The sequence below is a fragment of the Falco cherrug genome, chromosome 1, assembly GCF_023634085.1.
Source record: "Falco cherrug isolate bFalChe1 chromosome 1, bFalChe1.pri, whole genome shotgun sequence".
Lineage (NCBI taxonomy): Eukaryota > Metazoa > Chordata > Aves > Falconiformes > Falconidae > Falco > Falco cherrug.
In genome coordinates this window covers 15,595,571-15,622,444 of record NC_073697.1, presented here as the reverse complement: position 1 = coordinate 15,622,444, position 26,874 = coordinate 15,595,571, and the positions used below count along the sequence as shown (strand labels likewise).

Genomic DNA, 26,874 nt, shown 5'->3' with positions numbered 1-26,874 from the left:
TTATAGAATACTGCCATTCCTTTTTGAAAAAAATAATAATAATGAGGGGGCTGTGATCCCTGGAATGATACAAAAAAAGGAGAAGGGAAAAGAAATGAAAAGAAGGGAAAAAAAACCAGAAAAACTTAGCTCATCACAGTGGTTGCACCCACAACTCTCCCTGCTCTGAGCACACATACCACTTAACCCGTGCTCAAACAGCGGGGCTGCTGTCAAGCCCAGCTGCCTACCCCACTGGAAGACAAGGAGATGGCAAGGTCTATCTTGTATGAACCACATGACTAATTTATATTATGCCCATTTCAAAGGAGCTGCAAAATGAGGGCTATTGCTCTGCTTGCATAACAAAAGGGTACAAAAAGAAGTGCCTGCTCTGCTAAACCCACTCTCAAACTGCTGAGTCACTGAAGAGGTGGCAGCTGAAACAAAACCAAACTGCAAAATAAGCACAATGACCAAACAGCTGTTAAAGCAATTTCTTTTAATAAAATAAGATGATGATATTAGATATTATAAAAAGTTTTCAAGACATGGAAACTGAAGTCACTCATCATTTATGTAAAACTGCAAATTCACACGACTGCCAGAAAGTACCAAAAGAAACTATTTCAATTTTAAGGAGACTACAGATGCAGTTCTACTGATGTAGATATAACAAGGCTGACAGGAATTCATTCAGCAGTCAAACAAAATTAATAACTATCTCCAAGGCTTCTGTTACGTGCAGAGCACCACTATTTCTGCCCTCCCTTGCCATCTGATGGCTCTTTTAACATCAGTTTCCACACTGGGAATTTGAACAGCCTGCAACTTCACGAAGAGTGAGTAGCTTCTTCACAACCTGGTCACAAAGACCCTGAAAGCACTCAGGATGCGGCACAGCACAGCTTTCATGACCATTTTGAAAGCCTCTGTGTATATTAAAAACCCAGAGATGATGCCCATAGTGTATCACATATACATCACTGAGCTGGATAACAGAATATTTCAGTGCCAGGAGAATCAATAAAGAAGAACTGTGAAGGAAAGAAAAGAAAGACTGGATTATTTCCTCTGCCACGAGATCCTTGCGTATTCCAAGCCATTTACACTGGTGCTTCTATTTCTCCTCTGGGTTTTGAGTACCTTCAGTATTTGGACTGTCAGGGCTGCAACTTACATGCTCCTACAGCAGCATCCAAGGTGGGATTCAGTCTGAAAACCATGAATCTTACTAGTCTGAGCCCAGAAACATAACTGCTTTAACAAGCCATGCACCCCCACTCATATACACACTTGGTGAAGAGGTTTGAGGGACAGGATGCGTTCCATCCCCTCCAGATGCAAAATCCCAAAGGCCTACAGAGGGAAAGAGAAGGGGGCAAGGTAAACAGTTACAGACAGTATCATCACCTTGAGGAAGGCTACCCACGTCCCGTAGCATGATTCCATCCAGAAGAGCCATCAGAAGTCACACCATGTTCCACTTCCCCAGGAAACCCAAAGACCCTGCAGTCTCAGATCCCAAAAATGAACTCTTCAGCTGAGGAACAAGACATTAGTTTTCATGATCTGAATGAAGAGATCATGCAGATAAGGTAGGGGACTTCCAACCAAAAAGGAAGACTGACCCAATTCTGAAAACCCAGCAGTGAGGGGTAAGTCTGTAAACTCTGTAGATAAGCCCTAGCATAGGGCATTGTGCTATAAACCCAAACAGATCTCATGACAACAACGGGTCAGTAACAGTAACAAATCTTTCTTTCCTTATCAGAAAAAAAGATGCTCAGAAAGATTAATTACAACACATACCAAAGTCTAGGGAATACCAAGTGTTCAGGTTTTTTGGTTCATTCTGAGGTTGAGTGAAGACAGACACAAGGCAGTCCACAGTGTCCTAGGACATGACTTGTAATCCACTTTCAACAGCTCAGTCATCACGGTAAGGGAAACAAACCTACACTGAGGTGGTTGGAGGTGAGCTGCCACCATAGCCAGCACTCTGGGAAAGGCTGAATAAGACAGACCTTGTATCAATAAATGGTTCTGGCCCACTGGGAAGTCAGTGAAGAGCTTGATAAACACCACCACCCTGATTACTGAAGGTCAAGATGAAGAAAACTAATCTGGAATTCTGGAATTACTACAGGTAGCCTGAATTGTTAAATTAAGACAATTCAGTATTCTGAAGACCAGTAATAGGCATGATCTCCTTTCCCTCTAAAATAATAGGAAATAGCTGCCTTATGTATGACCCCTTCTGTTAGGATTAGAGCATATAGGCTGTACAGCTGTAGGGAAGAACCTCTTCTCAAAGCAGCACCACAGAATAAAGAACAGTTAGTGGTGTGAGCACACAGACATGTACGAGAACAGACACAGGAGCAAGAGTTCAACACCTAACCTAGATGTAAAAAAGTAGCACCTCAGTCAGAAGAGTCATAGGAGGTGCAGACATTGGAAGGAGGAGAATGAAAGGAGGGCATGCCCAAACCTTACACAGATTCAGAGAATCAAAATGCACGGGGAACAAAGTGTGTGCAGGCCATACAACCAAAACAGCGTAAGTAATAGTTTCTCTGAAGAAAATCTGTTGCAGGGCCTGGAACTTCAGATGGATTCAAATGCAAGGTCCTATGGTTTAAGACAAGATATGCTTCTATTTCTCAAAGAGATATCAATTACCATAATAACATTTTTTGGCATAGAGTAGGTTAGTTATAAATATCAAAAAGCCCAAAGCTATGTTCAAAAGTAGTAATTTCTAATGCATAATAAAACAGAACTGGGGAAAAAAGTATTTTAATAGTACCTAAACAATATATAAAACAGGCTGAAAATTTAAAATAATTTTGATCTAGGTAACCAAAGTCTAGTAAATTTTACAACCAAACCACAACAGCTGCAGAAAAAAGTTGCCCTTGCCGTTTTTTAATTGAATTATATCACTTCATGTCTGTTATTGTATCTTTTACACTATCACCTACTTCACTACAAGATGACATTAATGAAAAAATTTCTTTTTTACAAATTCTAACTTAAATATATCTATACAAGAAAAGTACATTGTATTAGACACACATGTATATACACCTAGTTTAGCTATCACTATCACTGTATCTATACATTGCTTGCATGTGTAAAGCCATAATATAATAGGGTGAAAGTCAAACCATGTAACACTGGTTTTCAATTGCATGTAAAAGGGAAGATCAACTACTGTTCCACAGTTCAACTGCACTTCAAGAGCTATCCATAACACCTGCCAATACACATCACATTTTTGTCCTCCTCTTCCCCTCACTCTTGGTTTGATGGCTCAGTTTTGTATGTCAACTCATTTTATTTTCTGAATTTCCAGCATGGTGTTTTATTTATTCACCCTTCCCCTTTTCACTCTGTCTTCCCCTTATCTATTGTCAGCAGATTCCTGGTGCTTCTGGTGACACATTTATATGAACACTTTTCTTTACCAAAGCTGCCAACTGACTGCCTGTTGCCACAGAATCGGCAGGGAGCAGCAACCTGCAGCAGCTTCCAGAACGGAATAGCAAAAATATTACTAGGAAAGAAAAAGAGAGGAAGAAAACACAAATTCATTCACCACGAGAGATTAGCAATAACCCTTCCTCAGATCAACCAGGGTTTGAAGCAAGTCTGAAGGAAGGAGCAAAGGACGGATTGTGGGGTCTAAACTCCCCAGGTAATTTGCAATTGTAGGGTAGACAACAGTTTGGGGGAAACTGATGGCTATGGATAAAAGATGGTTGGAAGTTTGCTTGCTTAGGATTGGGGGTTTTTATTTAAATCCAGGTCAGAATAATATTATGGGCAACTCACAAAATATAACTATTCTATATGGAGGGAACAAAATGTTACAATACATGACCTACTTGTTAAAACAAAGGCACAAGGTGGCAAATATCATTATGTATAATACATAATACAAATATGTATTTATGCGTTCTACTTTACAAAATTTGCTTTTGACAAATACCCAAAACAGGGAATATTGCTTATTTTCCAGTGTCTCATATAGCATAAGATACAGACCAAAGAAAACTGCTAAAGAATGTCTATACTGATAACCGCATTTCATCTAGAAGATACAGCTTACCTTCAGAATGCTGGCTATGGTGGCAATTTGAATTAGAAGGAATGTGCAAGGAACTGGGCGTATCTAACACAAACTCTTTTTTTCCCCTCAGAACTACTGTGGCTTTGAGGGGAAATAAAGAGCATTTTGAGAATGTACTGGTGGTGACTCTAGACCAACATCAGTCCCAAAACAGTCTGAAACATGTTCTCCTTACAGAAACAGTAATCACCTGGAGCTCTGTCAAAGTGGACTTTGACAGTGGTTCCAGTGGAACCTGAGGAAGACAGATGGCTGTACAACGTTAATTCTGTAGCTTCAGGGCAAGTACGAACTTTTAAAGCAGAGAGGAAAAAGAAATAATGCAAATGCTTTGGTTAACATTAAACGGAGATTGCCATTGCTGCTCTGCCTTAAAGGGAAAAAAATGCCCATACCAGTGGAGAGCACTACAAGGCAGGAATACTCCGTCCAGCTCACTACTATAATTATCAGTCTATATCTGAGATTATGCTAAGCATCCATGGATAGAACAGGTCTTCAAACAATACATGTTTATCACACAGTACTTCATCAAGCAGAAAAAGTAATTTGCCTCTTCTGAGCTATTTGGAATTTGAATCCTGTGTCTACACAAATGATTCTGTAATTTTGTGATTGACAGGGGGAAAAAGCTCTATGTTCTACCACAGAGTGTATGTAAAAATAAATGTATTTATTTTTAGTATTTGGCTCTAGATGGAAGTGTGAAGTTAAAAATATCTTCAGAAAAAAGGTCGAAAAAAAGTTTAGGGTGCAAGATAATCTCAGAACCGCAAACTTGGGTCTCCACTGAGAGCCACCCCTGCTGTGGGCAGTAAGAACTAACCATCACCCAGCTCTCTGCTCACCCTTACAGCAGTACATGACAACACAGGGCATATGTCTGATCCACACAGAGCTTTCAAAGAAAAGCTAGCATCAGGCAGACATACACTTATAGACATGAAAACCAACAGCTTAGCAGGGCTTCAAAATGGCACATATGTGAAACATCACCTTCCAGTTACACCGTATGCATAGTACATCTTTAAATATTGACATGACAATTGAGCAGTCAGGGCTTTGTGAGACATTTCAAATCAGTGGTACAGCCCTTGCACTCTTCACTTCTTTCACCACTCTGGCTATCAGTCCCCTCCCAGTGCCAGCCAGGAGGCGAGACTGTATTTGCCTTCATTTGGTGCTCCCCTCACCATGCTGGAAGCTGTAGCTCCTTTTGTTTTTAAAGGTGGGACAAGGAAAGGGCATGCATCACAAAAAACTCTGCCAGGAAACATCATGGTGACAACAGCTATCTTTCAGGAAAAAACATGCTCTTCCTTTCTTGAAAACAAATATCACAAAAAGTATTCTTGCTATCTATCACGTGTTCTTGCTTAAAGCAAACTACTGATATAAACCAGCCCTGGAATATCTGACATATCTTGACCCACAATGCAACATCCCTCCCAGGGGAAACAATGGAAGCAATTCTTCTACCACAAAGAAGTCACCATCACCTTGTTGACTACATAACTCCGTAGTGATCAATCTCTTACAAGTAACACCCATGTGTTATAAACATCAGCAGAAACTTGAGAAACCAGATCCTCTTCTATTTCCATCTCCCCTAGACTCAGCGTGGTATTTACTGTAGCTCAATGAAGATCTGCAATACCATTTTAGAGAGGATACCGAGACTTTAAGAATTGCTTTTGTTCCAATTTGGCACAAAATGCAAAACATTTTGAAATCCTGCACAAACAGAAAGGATTGTTTCTCCACCTAATTCTGGGGTAGTCCAGTTTATGAGAATTGTCTGTGACCAAAGCAGAGTTCAACTGCCAATGCTACATTTCCTGGAGCTGAGAGAGCTCCACAGCTACACAACGACAAGACAACCACCGCCATTCCCTGCCCACAGGTTCCCATGATGTACAATGACTGCTGAAGCCCACCAAGTACATTCTTCCATAGGTGACATCTACCCCTGCCATTAATACAGTGAGGTGGTTTGGGGGTTGGGATGGTGGGGGGTTTAATTTGGTTTGGGGTTTTGTAGTAGTTGTTGTTAAGGCAAGGCCCTCTGCGTCATCAGAATTAGAAGGTGAAAAGAAGCCGTTGTGAGTTGAGAAAGTAGAGGAAAGAAAGAATGTACCATTCACAGACTACTCTCCGTCACTGTCCAAGCTTGTTACAGAGGTAGCTCTTAAGTAAACTTCACAGACAGGTGAGCAGAAGAAAGAAACTGCTTTTGACAAATGATCTAGACCAGGGGTCCTCAAACTATGGCCTGCGGGCTGGATACAGCCCCCCAGGGTCCTCAATCCGGCCCCTGGTATTTACAGACCCCCCCTGCCAGGGGTTGGGGGGGGAACCAAACAGCCGCAGATGACTGCCTGCCACTTCATCCGTGCGCCGGCCCCCTGTTTAAAAAGTTTGAGGACCGCTGATCTAGACGCTCATACCATGCACTTTTTCCCTTCCAAACAGAACTGTTTAAGTACTGTTTCCAAATGAGTGCAAAACCTCAAGCCATCTGAAAGTTTCCAAAACAGCAGTACAGTATAATTTTTGATGAAAATTAACAAATGCAAAAAATGCAAAGTTCCTTCAAACACCTAAAGCTCCTGAACCCTCTTGATAAAACACCACCTTTTATACTCTAAAGTGACATTAGCAATGTTCTGCTATCCCTACGTTTCCTTGATTAGCTATGCTCGCTTTCATAGATGTTCCAGTTTTATACCATCTACAGATGCACCTCTTTTTGTCAAATATAGCTTACTGGTAATCCTACCCACTACTAGTGGGCAGTACAAGAGGAAGGAGTAACTTCAGTCCTCTACTGAAAAAACAACATTTATGTAAAATACCTATAAAATCCGGAATTCTTTCAGTACATATGAGAAAATATTGCTCCAGCTAATAAGTACTCTAATCAGCAGTTAATTATTCATATGTGCATATAGAAATATAAACCCATTATGGCTATCTATATATTCTCATGCGTTACATACACCTACACATATATTTTATACACTTGCTTCATCCACAGAATAGACTACTCAGAATGCTATTATGGAAAATATTTGTAACAAATCTTTTCTCCAGAAATTCTTCCATCTTCTTGGCACTTAAGGCTGGAAAACTTTGTCTTGATATGTTAAAGTTTGTATGAATAGCAAACCAGAGAATTCAATTCAAGTTCAACTTCTGATTTAAAAAACAAGTTATGTTCAGCTTTTTGCATATCAAACCTGAATATGTATTACAGAGATAGCATGAACATTGTAATGTCCGTTTTTGCTAAACTGAAGTCATGCTTAAAAACTGAACATCTACAGAGTCTACTGAAAGTGACAGACTGCACCTTTCATTGGAAAATAGGTTTTTAATTTCTTAAGAAAATTCTTAAACAGCACCTGAGCACACACTCATTACAGTGTATTTATCTGAACCCCAAATTTGGCCCTAAATCTTAATAGCCCTGCATCCAAGTTGTTTAGACACTAGCTTAACAGTGTCTCAAAATAAAACTAGGGTAATACATCATACAGAGAATAACTTACATATTCATTGCCTAAATAAAAAACATCTAACATTTTATAACAGGTTACAGTAAAATGCACTAGGTTTCCATAGAAAAAGAACATTTATTTCCTACAAACATTCAAGTACCCTCTAAGATCCACCACAACATGTAAACACATAGCATTTTGTAGCAGAAGAGAACAAACACGATTATACGTAATTTCTAAAAATCACTCACCACCAAACTGAAAAGGGGAACGTGTTTCATGTGTACAATGATATTAGTGGAAAAATCATTACTTAATATTCAGGTTACTTACAGATTTGTTGTCCAGCCTGTAAGATCCCCACTGTCCATAATAAGGTGATTTCCATCCAGGACCCCGGGGGGACTACTAGAGAAGGCAAGTGTCGGAGACTGGGAAGAAAGAGAATCCATGCTCCCAGTTGGGGTGTCTTCTCTGGGACAGCTGTGACTGTCAGCTAGAAAAGAGAGCACAAGTCAGAAGGATGCTAAGAGAATCTTCTCATGAGCCAGAGAAGCTGCTTTGGTAACCATGTCCTGAAATATACACAAGAAGAAACCTTCCTGTCCCATCTTCACAGGGTATTTTGGAACACAAGCAATCCCCCAGCATTTCCCCAAAAGGTACCATTCCATAATTTCCTCCATCATTGTCACCAAGCTATCTTCACAACCCAATGTATTCCTGGTCCCCTTTTCAACATTATTTTTTTTTTACATGGATGAAATGCTAGATTATGGGGGGGTGGGGGTGGGGGGTGGGGGGTGTGGTGTTTAGACAAATGTATCACTTCAGACAACAAAATAGCCTAGGCCATACACCTTTGCACACCTCTCTAAAAACAAAGTCTCCAAAAAAAAATTAATACACATTTGAGGAGATGATCGCTCTCAATCCATAACCACAATCCTATCAAACATGAAACAATGAAACATGGGAAGGTTAGAATAGGCAGGAGTTAAGCAGGAGATCTCTAACAAAACACACAATACCCAAGAATATTATTTTATTACCCCTTTTTAATGGTGTTACTTTTAAGAGAATTCATTGTATTCTGGTCTACTATTTGTTTTCATAGGGTACTCTTAGAACATCACTCAGGAAGCAACACATTGAGATATGATTGCTAAATAAAACATTAAAGGAACATCATTCCTATCCCACAGACAGTAAGAAAAAGTTACTCATGTGTCACAGCACTCCCTGCAAACCACGCCAACACATCTAGCCAAGCAGCATGTTCTTCACTGAAAAGCTAACTTCACCCACAGTTTTGCCCTTTAAAATTTTTATTTCAACATCAGCTGTATGTTTTACAAATTCTAAAGGAGAGGTGTACGAAATAAGGATGATTGCAAACATTGAAATGCCCAGCACAGTTAAGCCTGCAGTCTCAAATAGGGCCTGTGGCTGATTTCAGAATATTAACGTTTAACAGTAATGTGGGTCATTTCCAGCCACCCCTTACAAGGGTCCCTGCAACCTTTCCTTTCCTCCTCTGTTCATCCTGCTCCCAACTTGCACTCATGAACGTGGCCCACAGCCCTGCTAAATAACACCATACAAGTCCCTCTAGAGCAGATTAGATACCACTGACCCCACAGTCTTGGTAAAAGAGTTCTGTTCCTCTGGGGCCAAAAGCTTTGGGGAAAAAAAATAAGCCACCAAGTCCTAACACAGCATCACAATAAAATGATCAAAAGCTGTTAAAATGTCGCGCTTGTTTGACAAGCTGTATCTCCTACATACAGTACTATACACAACAAAGTCCTGTACAATATTACTTTCTAATTCCAAATTAATTAGCTTCTGCACAGTGAACAACTGAGCTTCATTCTACTCCACCAAGCTAAGCAGTACTGTTGCAATTATTTCATTTTTTACTTTTTGCTTCATTAATTAAAAATACAACAACAATTAAATGTAGACAATGAAAAGCCACCTTCACTGGATAAAAATCCTTCTCACAACTTTATTACTGCCTCAACCAGTTCAATTCCTTCTGCTTCAAAAGTAGAAAGCCTACAAAGAACTACTTGCCTGCTTCCCCAGCCATCTTGTCCTCACCCCCTCCAGCAAGTCTCAGAGAACAACTTCCCTAGAGAATAAAATGACACGCAACTAAAACCACCAAAATTATAAAAGTGATCAGCTGAAAATTTCTCTCTAAAGCAGCTGCTAATTTAAGGATCTAAATTAGCCTGTAGTAACAAAGTATGATAAGCTCTGAGGAGGAGAACATTAACTTGGGAAAGTGAGTCACTTGCACTCCAGCCCAATCCTGCTCACCTCACACCTCCTTGCTGTACCCAGGCCACCATGCTGCCACTCACATTTACATGACATGAGAACCATAGGAGTGTCAGGTAAAAACTAATTAATTACATCCCATTTGCAGATGTACGTGTCGCAATGATAAATATCTGAGAGATTAGACAGTAATATTGCAATTTTACTTCATAAAGAAACTGAATTCCTTAAAACTGAAAATGTTAGTCCTTTTAATTCATCACTATTTCTTTTCAAAGTAGCAGTATTAATGCAGCCCAGATTAACAAACTACATACACCTTACAAGAAGGGCAAACTAGAATGGTTTACCTCAACCATTCATTCACTTTAACATTATTAAAACAGCAGTAGAAAGGAATATTAATCTGTTCTTTAATATTATTAATTTGACCAACTCACCACATCTCTCTACAGAAAGCAGAGTTTTTTCTGTTGAATTGTTTCTCAGAGCACACAGAAAAAGTAAAAAAAAACCAACTAAACACTTCAGTCATGCACAGCAGAGTCTACATTGGAAACCGCACTACACAAGCAATTGCATTTGACTATCATAAATGAAACTGTGTGTTAAATCCTCCGTCAAATTTTACTTTCCTTCCCATCCTTCCTAAACTAGTGTTGCCTCACAGTCAATACTGCATGGCACTCTCAAAAATAAAATAGCAGGAAAACGCCTGCTAATTTCCATGGGATTAAGTGAACATCCTCTAAAACTACGTTCAAAGATTCTTTACATTTCTGATGTTTTCAATTATCTGTTTCTGTAAAGTAAAACAATACCTTTATTCAGGAAAAAGCAATTCTGTATAACTGCAAAAACAGATGACTAATGATCATCTAGCACATTTTCATGATTAAAAACAATATATGCTCAAAACCTAAGTCTACAAAATATAGCATTATTGCTCTGATTGCAAAGATTTCATTCATCAGTGGCAAGAAGTTTTGCTAACTTCAGAAATTTTAATAACTCCTGTACATGGCAGAAGCCATAAAATTGTATCTAGTTATCTCTCTGATAAGCTTAATAAATGCTTCTGATTAATGCCCATCTCATGTTGGGCCAAACTGTATCTTCCAAACAGTCTTTGGCTGAAGACATCTACAGGTGATAAAGATAATGGAGAATCAATTGGCTGCTAATTAACATACTCACTGATTAATGCAGGTACCTTCACTTTGTTAGGCTCTATTTTCAGGCATGACCCATGTAATATGCATTGCTAATCATTACAGCATCTCCCATCCGGTTTTTGTCCTGTGTGAAGGTACTTAAACTATCTCCTTGAGTTTAACACAAAACCCTTTACTGTAAGGGATTTTGCAGTTTTGAAATCATGCACCTGTTTTATAAACCTGTTAAAATCTCTCAGAATTCATTCTGAAGAGTGTACATCTGATCTGAATTAATGATTTTTTATTGTCATCCCATGAGAGCCACATCGAGCAGTAATTCCACCACTTACCTCTACTCATCAATCCCATTCGTACATCCAAGGCTGGCACTTTTTTTTGCCACTTTTTCTTTTTCTTTGCATTTTTGCTTTTCATTCTTTTCACTTTTGCTTTTCATTTAATAGTTTATGATGAGCCGGTTGCCCACTGTGACTAACACAGACTGAGCAGAGTCACCATATTTAAAGACGTAGTCCTTCATTCTGTGGCCGCAGGCTAACTTTTTCCTCTAAAATTTGTAAATTCACTTCTGAATACAATCAAACTTAGTTTGTTTGAATGGGTGAAGCTTGGCACATGACCACAACTCCTATGTGACTACCATTGTCATTATTTGCAATTCCTCCTAACTTTGTCCCATATCAAATATATCACCAAGGATTTGCATTTACCTTTCTAAATACTGCTACTACATTAGCATTCCTCCAGTTTCTTCAAACTTCTTGCAATGCTACAAGATGTTTTAAAAATCAACATTGCCAAACCATACAACCCCATGACCAGAGAATTGTTTTAGGACAAGTTAGATGGCTTCACATTGTTCAAAGTATTCACCTTGCAACAGTCCTACCTGTGAAGGTTTCTGCTTGATCTTGCTGATTATAAATCCCACACTGATTTTCATAACTAAGCTGTTTTTAACAATTCTTCAAAACCTGTAACATATATTGACTGCTAGCTATTTTCTCTTCCCATGCACCCACCCTTTTCCTGTATTTTGCTTTGTGGAGCCAGTAAAGATCCTAAGCTGCTAGAGATTAAAAAGCCTTTAAAGTTTTGACATGATTTGTTCATTAAAGAGTGCATTAAGGACACTGCTGGAATTGAATCAGCTTTATAGTTTTCATTTAAACTCAGAATTCAGGGGCTCCCTAACACTGAGTGTCTAATATTTTTACTGTTCCTCTCCTCTCACTCCTCTGCTTCCATTATTGTTCTCCAGTGAGCAGCACTGTCAAGATTTCCCACTTCTATGAAAAGGCTGACTATCACATTGGACTGATAGGTCCTTCTGAAGAAGAGCTCCAGAAACTTCCTATTCTTCTTTTCTACCACTTGAATTCTAATGAGCTCTTCCACTATAAAATAAGGAAAATACAATTTCTTTTAAAGCTCATTTATATCATTCTTTGAGCATACAGTTTGGTGTTCTTGATGCCTTCATTTTTCTCTCCCTAAGAATGTCAGTCCCCCTCTCTTTTCTCTCCCATTATTCTCTTATCTTCGGGTGCCAAAGAGTGCCAGAACAGATGAAGAACATGAGGATTCTCAGCATAAAAGCAGTAAGTCTGTATGACATCTCAAAAATTTTTGTCGACACTCCAGCCATCAAGTCTTCACCTTTTTTTCTTTACACTTGTGGGAAGCCTCTGAGTGCCTTCAGCTTGGCCACCTTTCTAGAGTTGCCACCAAGCTGCTTCTACAATTCATCTCCTCATCCTATACAAATAGTTGTAAGATCCAATTTTACTCCCAGAGTTAAAACTTGTTTCACATTCTCACCACCTTTTGCATACTACTAAAATTTTTGACTGCTCAGATCCTTTTAAGCTGTAATCTAAATTATATTCTCGTTTCACTTTTCTAATCACAACACTCATCCAAGCCTTAGAGCTTTCACTGTGCCTCTATAACAGATACCCATGCTTTGCCTTTATGGCTCTACATAGTTCAGACCAGCCCTACCTAGAAAATAAGATAGCTTAGGATGTTCCTAACCGTTTACTGGTTGTGTCTAGCTGGTACTACTTACCATTCAGTTTCCAGCCCAAATTCCTCCTTCCTCCCCTCCCTGCCTTGCGTCACCCCTTCTTATAATGAAAAATCCCCACGAGGTAAGAAGGTACTTATATCGACTAAGACTTAACTCCTTTAGCCTCTTTCCAGCAAATATGTAACCCTCAATTCCTTCTCCCTTTTGTCTGTTTCAGTCTCAGTTAGTAAAAGCTCTCAAACCCTCTATACCAGAAATCTGAACTCAGCTTCTACCTAACTGAGCATGCCATGTCTCCCAGTTGTCTTTTCCCCTCCTTTTCCATCTGGCTAGTCTAAGAATATTTTTTGCTGGCATCCAAAGTTGAAAAAATCTGAAATACTTTGGGAGTGTCAATAATCAGATCCTCACTTTACCCCAAAAATTCTAAATAAATAAATAAATAAAAATTGTAATAAAAACTACAGAAAACAGAGAGCTAACACTATCAGTTACTTGCTTGAGTGAGTTTTTCTTCCAACTTCTGCTTAAGTAAACTAAAAAATTACATACTTTAGTATTAAAAGAAAGACTAATCTTCAACATCAACATCGCAACCAAAGTTTATAGTTTAAGGGTAGTCAGAGGATGAAAACAGTTTATGAAAGTGAATGTTTCTGGAGTAAACGAGGAATATATGACAGTTTCTTCTGAGATACATATAATGGGCAGAACAGAACTGACGTGTATGTTTTAAGTGTTCATTGGATACACAAATTGTGGCAAAATAAGAGGACAAAAGACATGTCTTATCCCACTTTGACAGAGTCACAGAGGTCTAGTCGTAGACAAGGGGTGATGGGGAGAATTGCTGAGGAAAGTAAATTAAAGATGCTGCAAAAATCCGTATTACCACCTTGAAGTCTGCTACTTTCTGCATCATGAGATGGGGAAGCAGCAGCTGCACTGCTGTGCAGCCACCCATCCTCCCCTATCAGCATCACAGCTGCATCCAGCTCTGAGATAACAAACATGCATTCACCATAAATAGCTAACTTCCCACAATAACACAGGAGTTTAACCAAGTACAAACCAGCTTTGCTCTTATGTTAATTTGTGGGTACGTACCATGTTTTCATTTTAATAGGAATCTCATAGATCAGGGATAGAAAAGAAATGCAAGTATCATAAAAATCCTTTGCAAAGCAAGAACTTGGTTCCATGTGCTAGAGCTTTAGCGTCCACAGGAAACAGGTATGAAAAATGTAACAGAAGAATTTGTCCCTCACAGTTAATAAAACTTGAAGTGACCCCAAGATAAGAAGTACCAATCACTCCAGAGAAGATTCAGTCATTCCTGAAAAACTAGAATTAACCTGAATGGAGAAAGGTTTATGTGATAGTCAAAGTTTATCAGAGGACGCTGCAGTCAAGAACAGCCTTTTCTAGATGCAGGGCTGCATCTTTTGTTCCCTGCTTACAGTACAAACCCTCCTGTGGTAATCAACACCAAGCACCACGTGAACTCAAACATCCTTCTACTTCTTCAGCTTTTTAAAGTTTTCTGAACTAACGAAGCCAAATCATGTGTTTCTCAGCAAACTAAGAAACTGTGTGCTTTTGTTCATCACACCACTGAAACTGGTCAAGAGAACTGTTTGTTACTCACCTCCAAACTACAGAAATCACGTAAGTGCAAACTAATAATGATTTATTATTTGGTTTAAAATAATCTTAGAGAATGCTAAAACTAAAAAAGAGAGTTATTTCACTGTTCCCAAATAATGGGTACTTGAGAGGTCAGATTCATGCAAACATTCAGAAAAATAGCTTTATATCACCACATTTCATTTTCAAAAAGTATCCATTATCCTCATTATGTAGCAAATCCTATATATTGCAGTACCGCTGTAGCATGCAGTTAGTTCTTAGATAAATTTAGACATCATAGACTCATACACCCTAAAACCAACAGAGCTTTCATGGAGCAAATGGACAGCCGACAGCCAACATACTCATCAGTTTCATGCTATCTTTCAAAACAAACGCACTAAAAATTAGATCTCTAAACCGACTTTTTTTTTCTCTCAGACAAATTAACACAACTATTAGAGCTGACTACAGTTTTTTCTTAAAGACCAACTTTGATATATTTTCAAATGCGTGCATGTACAAACACGTCTATCTTGGGCACAAAGTAGCTTTCCTGCAGAGAGATTGTTTTTCCCAACTCCATAATGATTCAGATACATGAGAAAAAGGAGGAAACTGCACTAGACAGAATTTGCCTCAAGACTGGGCTGACGCAACTTAAGAATTGTAGCCAGAAAGGTGGGTGTCTGAGTTGGAGCTAGGAAAGGGAAAGAAATGTGCTCATCTGCAAGTTACTTAGTGGCAAATGGGGATCTGGGACCATGTCCCTTTCTTCCTCCTTTTTGATACTTTTTGTTTATTTCTAAAATGCAAAGTTCAATTTTAAACCATCATCTCTCTAGACATATACTTAACCTGTAATAGCAAGCAATTATTTCAATAACTATCCCGCTTACTGTAGGTCCTCTCTCAAAACCCAGGAGAAATACTGCTTGGATTACTTCTTTACATCAATAAAATCCCAAAGACACATAAAATTGTAGACAAGCCTTTCACTGAGCAAGCTAAAACTAAAATGGATAAATAATTCCAATTGATTCCTCAAGCTGTGGAAAAACAGGTCTAGGCAGTCATGGATACAAGTTTGGGGTGTTAATTTATATCACATAATTAAATTTCGAAACACAACAGAAACCAGATACAAGCATGCAGAGAGGTTCCTGTGTTCCTCTTTTGAATTGTGTATATTATACTAACAAAAGCAGTATCTCAACTCAAAGGTTACTCATTTTTTACCAGAGCTTGCTTGGCAGGAAACCACACACAACCTCCAGCCTTACCAGGCTGGCCAGATGCCACATATTAATTTCATGGCTGAAGAATGCAGTGAAGAACTGAAACTACTTTCTGAAAACTGACAAATACTAAGATAAATGGATTGTCCCACAGTTTTCATAGTTTCTTGGTAGCTCTGAGGGGTTCGGGTTTCTGTAAGTCCAGGCAACATTTACCTATGGTCCAGACTGGTACTGAAATCTACCAACAGAACAGCTCCAGTCTAATCAACGAGAACAAGAATTGTGAAAAAATAAAGCAGCATAAAAAGGGTTATAATGTTATAATCAGAGCTAAAAGTTCCCTAATTCAGTAGCACTTCTTAAACGGCACCAAAAACCCCAAAGCCCATGAAAATATTTTTCCATGTTTCCTTTTCTTTTACATTGTGTTGACAATTTAGCCAATGATTAGTTGGAAAAATGTCTGTCATTCCACCCCCAAAGGGTAAGGTGTTCAAAAACTCTTTTCCTGAGCTTTCAAACAGAGATAATATCATGGTATTGTCTCTTCTCTTGCTATTTAGCTTACTTCACTTGCAATTACTTCCCATGACTTAATAAAAGGAGAAGTTTCGCACCAATAATGCCACAACCCATGGTGTGGTACTTCGATAATGACAAAGACTAACCTAACTGTTCTCACATTGTGCATGTGATGGGTCTTTCATAAGAAAGCCTCTCTGAAACATTTTCATTGTGCTCCTGACACTTGGCTGTGCCTCCTGCCTCATTCTGTTCACTTCTCTCCTTTTGCCATAACAGTGACTTCAACAGAGGGATGGATGAAGCAGGATGCCTATGTCTTATTAAAAAGACAACTGAAAACAAGCTAAGCAGCCCTTAAGGAAGTTCTATCAGCTGTTTTAACTGAACATCCAGGTGACATGTTTGTTGAAGAACCTCCTAATCTCCCAGCTGATGATTTAAAAGGCAGCAATTAGGAACACAGATTTTGCTACCTCAAGTAATAAGGTCAACATTTTCTTCCATGCCTCTGATGCTGCAAGTTTAGATGTCTGCAAGTGCAATTTTTTTAGACTTTTTCTTTTTTTTTTAAACGCATCTTGCAACGGCTCAGGGTTGGACTTGGCTGCACTGTGAGAGGGAAGCTGTGGGGATGGATCAAGGAGGCTGTGCAGCACACAGGCAGCATCAAGCAGGTTGGGGAGACAGAAGAAGTGAATGCACTCATTGGTGAATTTTCACCTGTTACAGAACAGAAATCCACTTGCTCAGTGGGATAACCAAATCTGCCAAGCATCAAGCATTTTTCTTGCTTGCAGATTTCCACTAGCATGGTCTCTGAGGCTAATTCGCTTGTCCCCCACTCAAGCAGCCTTAGATGAGACTGCAGTTCTAGCCAAGCTAGTCCCACCATCATTACTTCTCCATGATATCCCCCAAGTACTCCTTCAATCTCCCTTTGGTTCAGTATGTTGCAAGTACAGCTGGGGAAGAAAGAAGTGATAGTAATGTAATTCACCTTGCACTAAGTGCAACTTTTGAAAGAAGAAAACAGAAAATAAGAGGGGAAAAGAGCAGCAAATAGGACAAAGACTTTCATGAGCTCATGGAAAACAAGAAACCTTTTTTTCCTAACCAAATGAAAAACACTGAGACAGTGGGAGCAAACCAGGAAGAAGCATTGTATTTTCTAACTTGTGCATCAGCCTTCCAGAAAGTTCACCACCCTCCTCACTCCAAGATTTTCTCTTCTACCTGTGTCACCAGTGAAAGGGAAGCAAGAGCACCTCATGTGAGGGAACACCTTATTCCGTGAAATGTGCTCTCTTACGCATAGGAAGATGACTGAAGAGCTGAATAGCTTCAATTCTTCATTCTACTTATACTCTTGTGTGCGGGGTGAAAGCATTTACTTTGAACCAACAGAGGTTGGCCAGGGCACAGCTGGCATCTAGCAAAGATATGTCAGTGACTTCCATGCCTGGGATTAATGTCTTTCAGAATGCCAAATTGGCCTTCTTACAGTATTATATGCCCTTGCATGTCTGTGTGTAGAGGGTAGAGAATTAAAGAGATGAAGGATTATTACAGGAGATCAGAGATTTTTAATAATGCTTGGCCTCAAGGAAAGACTGACCCTTTCTCCTTAACTCCCCATTCCTTCTTTAAATTCAGATTTTAGTTTTAAGTCTATTCAAGTTCCTTTTCCCTACACCTCTGACTCCTGGGGTGGGTGGGTATGCGCACATGTGGATGTGTTTACTTTGAACATTTCTACAACCTCTAGATTTGATAAACCAAAAGCAGACAAGTACTGGTGATGATACTAAGGCAATTATCTGGTGTGAAGATTTGACACACATAATTTGAAAAGAAAAGAAGTTAAGAGATGTTTACTACATTATGATAGGTAAATTTGATTTCAGATAACTGTGCAACAAGTAGGCTGTAGCAAGTAGATTACTCACAGGTATAACAATGGCCAGACAATGTATATTGTGTATACAAAGCATGGAGCAAAATTGTTCCATACCGCCAAGAAAGTAAGTACCTTCTATGGGCCCAAAGCTTTCCAAGCAGAAATTGATGATCTGGTAAGAAACCGGGACCTTACACATATCCACTGTTAAAGGTGGAGCTTTTTCTTAGGTAGCTCAAAAACACTTCTACTTTGCATAGCACTCATCCTACTCAGAGCCATCAGATGGGAAAAGCTGTGATAGATCACAGAGAACTGCAGGAACCATTCTTGCAGCAAGATGAAATACAAACTAACTTAAATTCAACATGGCAAACAGCAATCATGCTGATTTTCTCTTCACAGCTAATACTGGTACACCTATTTTGTAGCAGCCCTGTGTGTTCTCTCAGCTGTTACCGATATGATACTTTGTAAGCAAGTGTTGCAAGCCCTTACGGCTTTTTGATATGCCTATGTAGCTGCTTTTCTTTCCATTTCCCCTACTATGTGCCAGGTTACAGAAACACTTCCAGGCAGCGGATTCAGAAATAGAGTTCAAGGCCAGGTTTCACACCTGCAACCTTGCAGCTCTGGGTTGTTCCAGCCCTGAAGACCAGTCTTATTATAAATCCAAAGGTTCCTCTAACATCCAAGTTTTATATTCAGTAATTCCAAATGAAGTTTATAGATGTTTACTTATTTGTTTTGGGCAGGAAGGGATGGGAGGAGGAGGGAGAGGGAATACTGCATGAAAGCTTTGCAACCATTACATGTATTCACATATTTGATGAAGTAATTTAACTGAATGCCCCAGTAGTTCATGCAAATTAATTTATCACCCAATTTAAGACACTGTCTTAACTCCAATTCCCACCAAAAAAAAAAAAAAAAAAAAAAAAAGGAAAAAGAAGAAAAAAAAAAGGAAAAAAAAATCAAAAAGAGCTACTCCTATTTGACACTAACATACCATTCATACTTTGGCTTCCCTAAATACTTCAGCAGGTGATACAAGTTAGCAGAAAATTTTAAAGGGTTAAGTAGCAGTTCTAATTTATCTTTCTTTTAGATTTCTACAATCTGTTTTCTAAAGCACTATAATTTTCAGTTTACAGCAGCAGCAGCAGCAAGGTATCGCAAACCACCCATATGCCTCCTGAGTTCCAGAGTGAGAAGATAGGAAACAAATGCCTTAAAAACCAAACAGAGAAGCCTGCTATATGATACTAGTGTGCTATGTCCATGTATGTGCCAATGAGAAATTTTGACACTTAAAGGGTATTCAGAGTAAGGCACCAGCAAGCACTGTGGCTTAAGTATGGTTTTGGTTTGTTTAGAAAACAAATGATTCTGTAGTTGGACAGATTGCCATGCAAGACCCGTTTCTTGACTCCAGGTGTAATTTATGCAGCTATGCCGACTTTCTGTTCATCTTGGATAGAGTGCTCTATACTGCCTACCTATATAGGACATTTCTTGTCATGTTGCTCTAGTAGCCCTACAAAATAGTTTAATAATCTCTAAGTCACTAGGCACAGCAAAAGATTAAACAAAACGAAACAAAAACCTGTCTATTTTGCTACAAGGTAAGAAAAGTACATAAAAATTAAAATAAGATTGGGAGGGAACACAACTGTAACTCTGCATTGCCCTCCAGAAGAAATACAAACAGAGCTCTCTTCTGATATATAATCATCATCCACATGGAAAATAAAGATCCAATGACATTTTTAGAAGAACAGGATAAACAATTCCCTGTTCTAGCTAACAGTCTTTCTCTCTCTGCATAGAGAGGCAGAGAACGCAAAGCCGTTTGCACATAGCTGAGACTGTAAGCCACAGGAGTTTCTGCATTGGCTGCTTAATTCACTCTAAAATTCATTCAGATAATAGGAAGGGATGGGGGGACCAGGGAGAAAAAAGCTACTTCCAGGAAAATGAAATGAAAAAAAAAAAAAAAAAAAAAAAAAACCCCACACACAAACCCAAATCCTATGTCTTCGTTTTAGAAAGCAAGAAAACTCTGGAAATGATCCTAATTTAAATCTCAGGCAAATCTGCATTGTGCTGAAACAAGAACTTCGGGTTTAGGCCATGTATGAAAGTAGCTCAGAGTTCCCCATTAAGTCTAGTTCTACTTGAGACACAGATGTCGAAAAACTTCAGAGTGAAAATTTAGTAACTGGCTTACTGCAGAGGGAAGAAGTTGAAAGAAAAACAGACAGTATCATCACGACTTAAGTCTGTCTTTCAGGAAATGAAGATCCTTCCAGTAGTAAATATAATACTTGAATTGTTTGCAAATAGGTTTAATCATCTAATTGCCATGTACAAGGAAAATCTATGTGCTATCAGAATTCAGTACAGCTAATTACTAGAAGTCAAAATAAAGATTTTTATCAAACAATGTGTGTTCTTCAGCTATTATATCTATCAATATTTATGTCGCTTGCAGCCCTTTCTGGGTGGTTGCTGCATACATTTTGTGTGCAGTCAAGAAGCTTTCTGACTGCAAACATGCTTTTAAAAAGAAAAGCTGGCCCAAACCCTGCATTTCCAATTCAAGCAGTGGATTCTGAAGCCTGTTAACTCCCTGGAACAGCTGATAGTTAAAGACTTGTTTCCGCTTTTCTAACAATTTCCTGGTTTGCATAACAATCCTAAGAGAAACACACTCAAGAAGTTTTCCAGCACAGAGAGATTTTGTCTCCAACATACTTGTAGTTTCAAGGCATAGAAAATATTTATATATAATTACAATAACTTTATACTTGTAGACAAATATATCTCTATTTACATATAAATATGTATTAGCTACTTGGTTTAAAACAAGATTATGATAATTTTGCCATATCCAGGAAACACAAAACACTGGCTTATGCCTGGTGCTTAACTCATGCCATTGTGAATAAAGAGGGGGGGGGGAGGGAAGGGGTTTAATGTTTAATTTCCTGTTAAAAACACACACAGGATAAAATCTTCCAAAGAGCAGTTATAAAACATGTATTTGTTAGCCAAGAAACTAGGTAAATATGGAACACAGCCCAGGCTCACTTCTATTCCTTCCCGCACCCCCCCCCCCCCCCGCCCCGATCCAAATAACAAAGTAACTGAAGGCCACGGTGCATGTTTGGAGGCACTGAGCTCTACTCGGTGACTAGATAATTAATCAACCTGGCTGACTGACGGACCCTGTATCCATTGGGGTAGTTCCTCAGATAATGCAATGACGCAGTTGGGCTCAAGGTACGGTATTGCTGTGTATACTGCACCCATGCCAAACAACCACTGTACCAACTACTGACTACCTTACTGACACAACTACCTGGCTAAACACAAATAAGCATTAGCATGTAGTTGGGACCTACAAACCACCAGTTTCTAGCAAAAATAGATGGAGAATACTGCTACCTTTAGTTGCAGGCAGAGGCACTACAGAGGATATATTTTTTAGAAGTTGCAAGGGGAAACACTGTTGGTCAGATCCCACAAATTCGGTGCCAACCATCCTGGAACTGTGACTTCACCTGCAGTAATTCAGCCTTCATCACAGTTCTACCATGCACAATGACATATGAAGTTATTCTGCAATTCACCACACCAGAACTCCCAGAGAAGTACCGAATTTCTGTACAATATATAACAATTACAACCTTTAAAAATCCCAGTTCTCTTTGTTGAGATATCCAAATCAGACAAAAATACGGACTGTATTTAGGAGAAACTGAATGTTTACAAAACTTTTCAACAGTAATTTTGTATTTTTGGACCTTAGAGTTAAAAATAATCCATCAAATACTTTCTGTCTACTGTGTTTATGTTAAAGTCAGGTCCTCAGTGCACGCCTTCCAGCATGGAATTGGAGAAGTTGTGGTGCTTCTTGTGACCTGCTGGGATTCACATTCGCAATTACATGTAAACAACTCCGTGAGTGGTTTCAATTTTGTTTTGTTTTTCAAATGAGGATAAATTTATTATTGCAGAAATAGCTCAAGAGCTTTCTTAGCTTTTGGTAGCATATTGTTCAAATTAACACAGCTTAGGCTTTTTAAGTAGATGCACCTTAAACTCCTTCTAGACAAGGCATTTAATTTCATATTTGATGCAAGGGAAGATAGACATAGAGATTATGTATCTCTGGTGAATTAAATCTGATGGCATACATGCTGAATTTCTTGCACAGTCTTTGTAAAACTGGCTCTTTCAGACAATAAACGTCCTGAGTTTATTTTTAAAACCTGCACTTAACAGCTGTTGTAGGTATTTGTGCTCTTTCCTTAAGAAATCAACCACCATTGACCACTGATTTAATGACAGTTCATCTCATACTACTGCATGAGTTCAAGATCTTCCTCTTTATTTTCACTTGCTGATAACCGTTGGGTTTTTTGGGTTTGGGGTTTTTTTTTTTTTGGGGGGGGGGGGGTTGGTGCCCTGATCCCATGATTCTTCATATGAAAAGATAATTAAATAAAAACACTATGAGTGAGAAAGAGAATAAGGTGGAGAAAATCTGTAATAAAATGAGCCCTGACTTGTCTTCTCAGTACTGTATGAAGCCTCAAGCAATGAAATTGCAGGAAAATGATTATGTTTCTGGCCTACAGTCAGCATATTATAAGATGTTATACACCCTTTGCCTTACTGTATGTTGCTACTTCAGACTCCATGGAAAAGTATGCTATTTTTTTTAATTTGCTTCTCAACAGTACAGCAAGTTTACAAGTATTTACTGTTAGTTACATCAAGGTATTAAAGATTCAAGTGGAGTAGTGGTATTCTCCAGTGCAGTGGTGACCTAAGCCTTTAATCCAGATGAATTTAACTGTAAAGTGCATTAGCTCTTCTCATAAAAGATTTGCTTTAATTTTAGTTCTCTCTCCATTTATCTTATGGCTGTGTAATCTTCGGTAGAGGTCAAAGAGATTTCCCCAAAGAAACAGGCAGGAGCTGCTTCTTTTTTAGAGGAGAAAAGCATATTGAAGACAGTTCGTCCTACTTTTAAGCATATGTCACAGGACAGTACTCTGCTTTTCTTTCTCTGTAGCTCTCCTTGCTACTTTACATGCTCCAAAGCAATTAAACAAGCATGCATGTGCATGCATACATGTATATACATGAAACATGAAATGAAAACACCTACTGAAGATAGGATACACAGCCCATCTGCTGCAAAGACTGAAATTATTACTAACATCTTACCATCATCCAGCTCAAGACAGAGATTGTAAACAGCCAGAGGTCTCTTAATACGTTGTCCTTGTCTTCTTGATTGCCTTGGTGGGGCATTTGGAGGAGATACAGACATAGAGATTGGCTCAGGGAAAGTGGCATCAGGCAGGGTTTTGAAAATCTGCAATCAAGAACACAAAGGGTGTTAATTATTTATCATGAAGAGCAACCTGTGTAATGCAACTGTAAACCATTATCAAACAAAATTTGTTTTGGATTTCATTCAAAGCAGGAAGGAGCCAAAAATCCATTCCTTCAAGTTTGGGAGTATGCTGTAGGTTTTTAATGAGTGCTTTTAAAATAATTAAATAAATAAATAAAAATTGAAAATAAGGAAGAGCACTGTCTACACATTAACCAAGCTGCAAATCAGTTAATCCAAAGACAAAAATATTTGCAGCCACACTTGCCAGCTAGGATGGAGGAGAATGGGAAAAAGGGGGATCTTAACTTTACGAACCAGTAACCAAAAAGCTTTATAGCTTTAGCCAGGACCTATAATTTTGCCAGAATACCCATTTTAATTTTCAGAATTTGTGATATCATCATAATATCAGCCATTTTAATTAAAAAAATAACCGTACTCTTGAAAAGAGGGAATTTTGAGGGGCAGGGTTTTTAGTGAGAGATACCATAGTAACATACCATGTGAGACTTTTTTCAGTGAACTATTGCATATTGAGTCACATTTATATTAAATGATGGTATTCATAAAGATGCATATAAAAAGGATCACACTTTTTGTCATCATTTTATCTTTTGAGTCATGACCATTAGCATATCACCACTCTATACAAAATACTGCGTCGTTTCACTCTGGATAAACCAGCAATGCAGATTTGCTCAGTCTGATAGAATTTCTACTGTAACTGTCACACACAGAGTACAGTCTAATGATGCTGACTTTCTTCTGAAAAATTATCAGTATGCTGATGGACAATTTAACAGCAGCCTTTTACAAGTGATCATGGCAGATTCACATGAATGCATTAGCTTAGTCTGTATTTCAAAGACAAACCAGCAGATAAAGAAAAACAGGAACAGAAGCTGTATAGGAAAAGTCCCGTGTCCATATCCGTACGAGGCCTTAGAGCAATGCAACACGGTAATATAACAAGATATAATGAAACAGTATACGGTGTTCTTCTGCCATGTTACTTCACATTGCCACGTATCTATATAGGAAACATTATAAAGATGACGCTCATAATGACTCTTTGAAGGAGAAGCTTTTTATGAAGTAGAAATTCATGCAGAAAGTATAAAAAGATACCACAGATACATTTCTGGATTATTACAGCACGTCAGGTTCAGCATGAAGCTAAAAGCCAGCCAGGCTGCTCTACAGGTGAGAAAAATGCCATAAGCATCCTGTGATAAGGCACTCGAGACATCATGTTAAAAGTATAAAAGTCCACAGGCCATCATATCCTGGCCTGTTAACCCTGAATATTAACACATGGAGGAAGAAGATGATCCAAGGACCCATGTATACTGGCTTATAGACGCTTAATCATTACTCTCTCTACTGGCAGGTACAAAATAATCAGAAACACCATTTTCCATGAAAACTGGAAGAATAATCATATTGCCAAAACGGGGCAGCAGTGGGCCTGAAGCCTACATATTGTATGCAAAGGAAAGCTCCAGTGGAAATACTACCTTCCTTCCCCATAAGTGAATGTTGATGTGGGGGAGGTAAAACGATGTAATTTGAACTTCCACACACCAGTGTTAAGAAAACTGGCTCCCACTCCTTCACATGCCTATGAACAACAGATTATGAGAGACAGCCAAAATAGTACAAGAAACTCTCTGAAAACAAAATGTTTATAAAGAAGATAAGAAACAGTCCAACCTGGTTCTCCCCAGTACAGACATGGCAGAACTCTCAGACAGTGACAAAGCTCTAATTGTACTGAGAGTGCTAAAAGCCATTTCTTAAAACATGATGCAATATATATTAATGAAATCTATTGTGCACCTACATGGCACTTGGCTAACAGTACCACACTGCCCCCTTATGTGTAAATACAAGGCTAGACTGAGCAGTTTTAGGGATAAATACTTGCTTCTGAAAAATTCAAAAGTACCAGAACTTTAAATGCCATCTTTTCCAAGGATTAAGTATTGCATTTGGGCTCTCTGGTAAATAAATCTCTGCCAAAAGGTTTCAGCATGTTGTTTACTATGTCACATTCCGCAGCTGTGTTTATTTGTACAGCCTTATCCACACATCTCCACTGAAATTAATGACGGTGAGAAGAACAAGTATTTCCCAGGAGTACTTCATAAAAGATGAGCTTTCTTGTACGCGTCTAGGTGAATTGCACAGGTTGCAGTAGAGTTCTTTAGTTATTTTCCTTGTCTCTCACAAATATTTTGATATACTCTTCTAAAACTACTATCGTGAGAAAATAAAGAGTCACAAAAGCAAAAACACAATCAAGAAAACCATAAAGGCAATCCTTATTCAACAATACCCAGTGCCAGTCAGGTAAAAGGATAATGAATTGGAAACAGGTATGAATCCAAGTAGATTTCTAATTGCAAGTAGCCAAGTGATGTGAAAAAAAATGGTTGATGGTTTGTTCTGTTTTATGGGGGAAAAAACCTTAAACAGGTGAAATAAAAAGAAAGCATTGAAGTCACACTTCAAACAGTGGCAGTCCAGCACATGCTAGCTAACTTCATAGTGATACTGGTGGCAGGTAGAAAAGAGTTGCCCAGAATAGTTCCCTTTCCTGTAAGAAGACAAGTTTTGGGTACAGAGTCCTCTCTTTCACTGACAGGATAATCCCATCACCTCTAATTTTAGTTTTTTTCAGTGGCAGAGCTGTGCAAAAATGCTTCTCAACAGCACTGCTCAGTGCAACCCAGTGTAACCCATTCCCAGCACTGGGCTGACAGCATGCAGTCTATGTTACCTTCTGCAGATGAGACACATAGGAACCAGGCCCACCCCTGTATCTTACCTCACTCTGCTCAACTTCTTGTTATAACAGAGTGGCAGGGAAGCTTCATTTTTTAGATGAGGTTAGTACGTAGTATATTGTTTTCTATGGAGCAGAGATCACCTCCCAGGAGCTCCTGGGTAGCACGAGGCCACCTGTTCTTCACACTAACTTGGACCCAGGCAAGGGCCCAGACAGACTCCATCCTCTCACACCTATGTTTCTCTGATGCAATGTTACA

General features: G+C 38.8%; 1 protein-coding gene across 1 annotated transcript in view; it reads right to left on the bottom strand.

The window, feature by feature from the left end:
• The window catches only part of ARHGAP10 (Rho GTPase activating protein 10), a 155,129-nt gene that overhangs the window by 16,134 nt on the left and 112,121 nt on the right, over positions 1-26,874 (bottom strand). Inside the window, exons 19-20 of the mRNA XM_005440899.3 lie at positions 23,650-23,800; positions 7,951-8,113 (exon numbers count right to left, since the gene is read on the bottom strand). Coding sequence (XP_005440956.1) covers positions 7,951-8,113; positions 23,650-23,800 — 314 coding nt within the window. The remainder of the gene's footprint in view (positions 1-7,950; positions 8,114-23,649; positions 23,801-26,874) is intronic.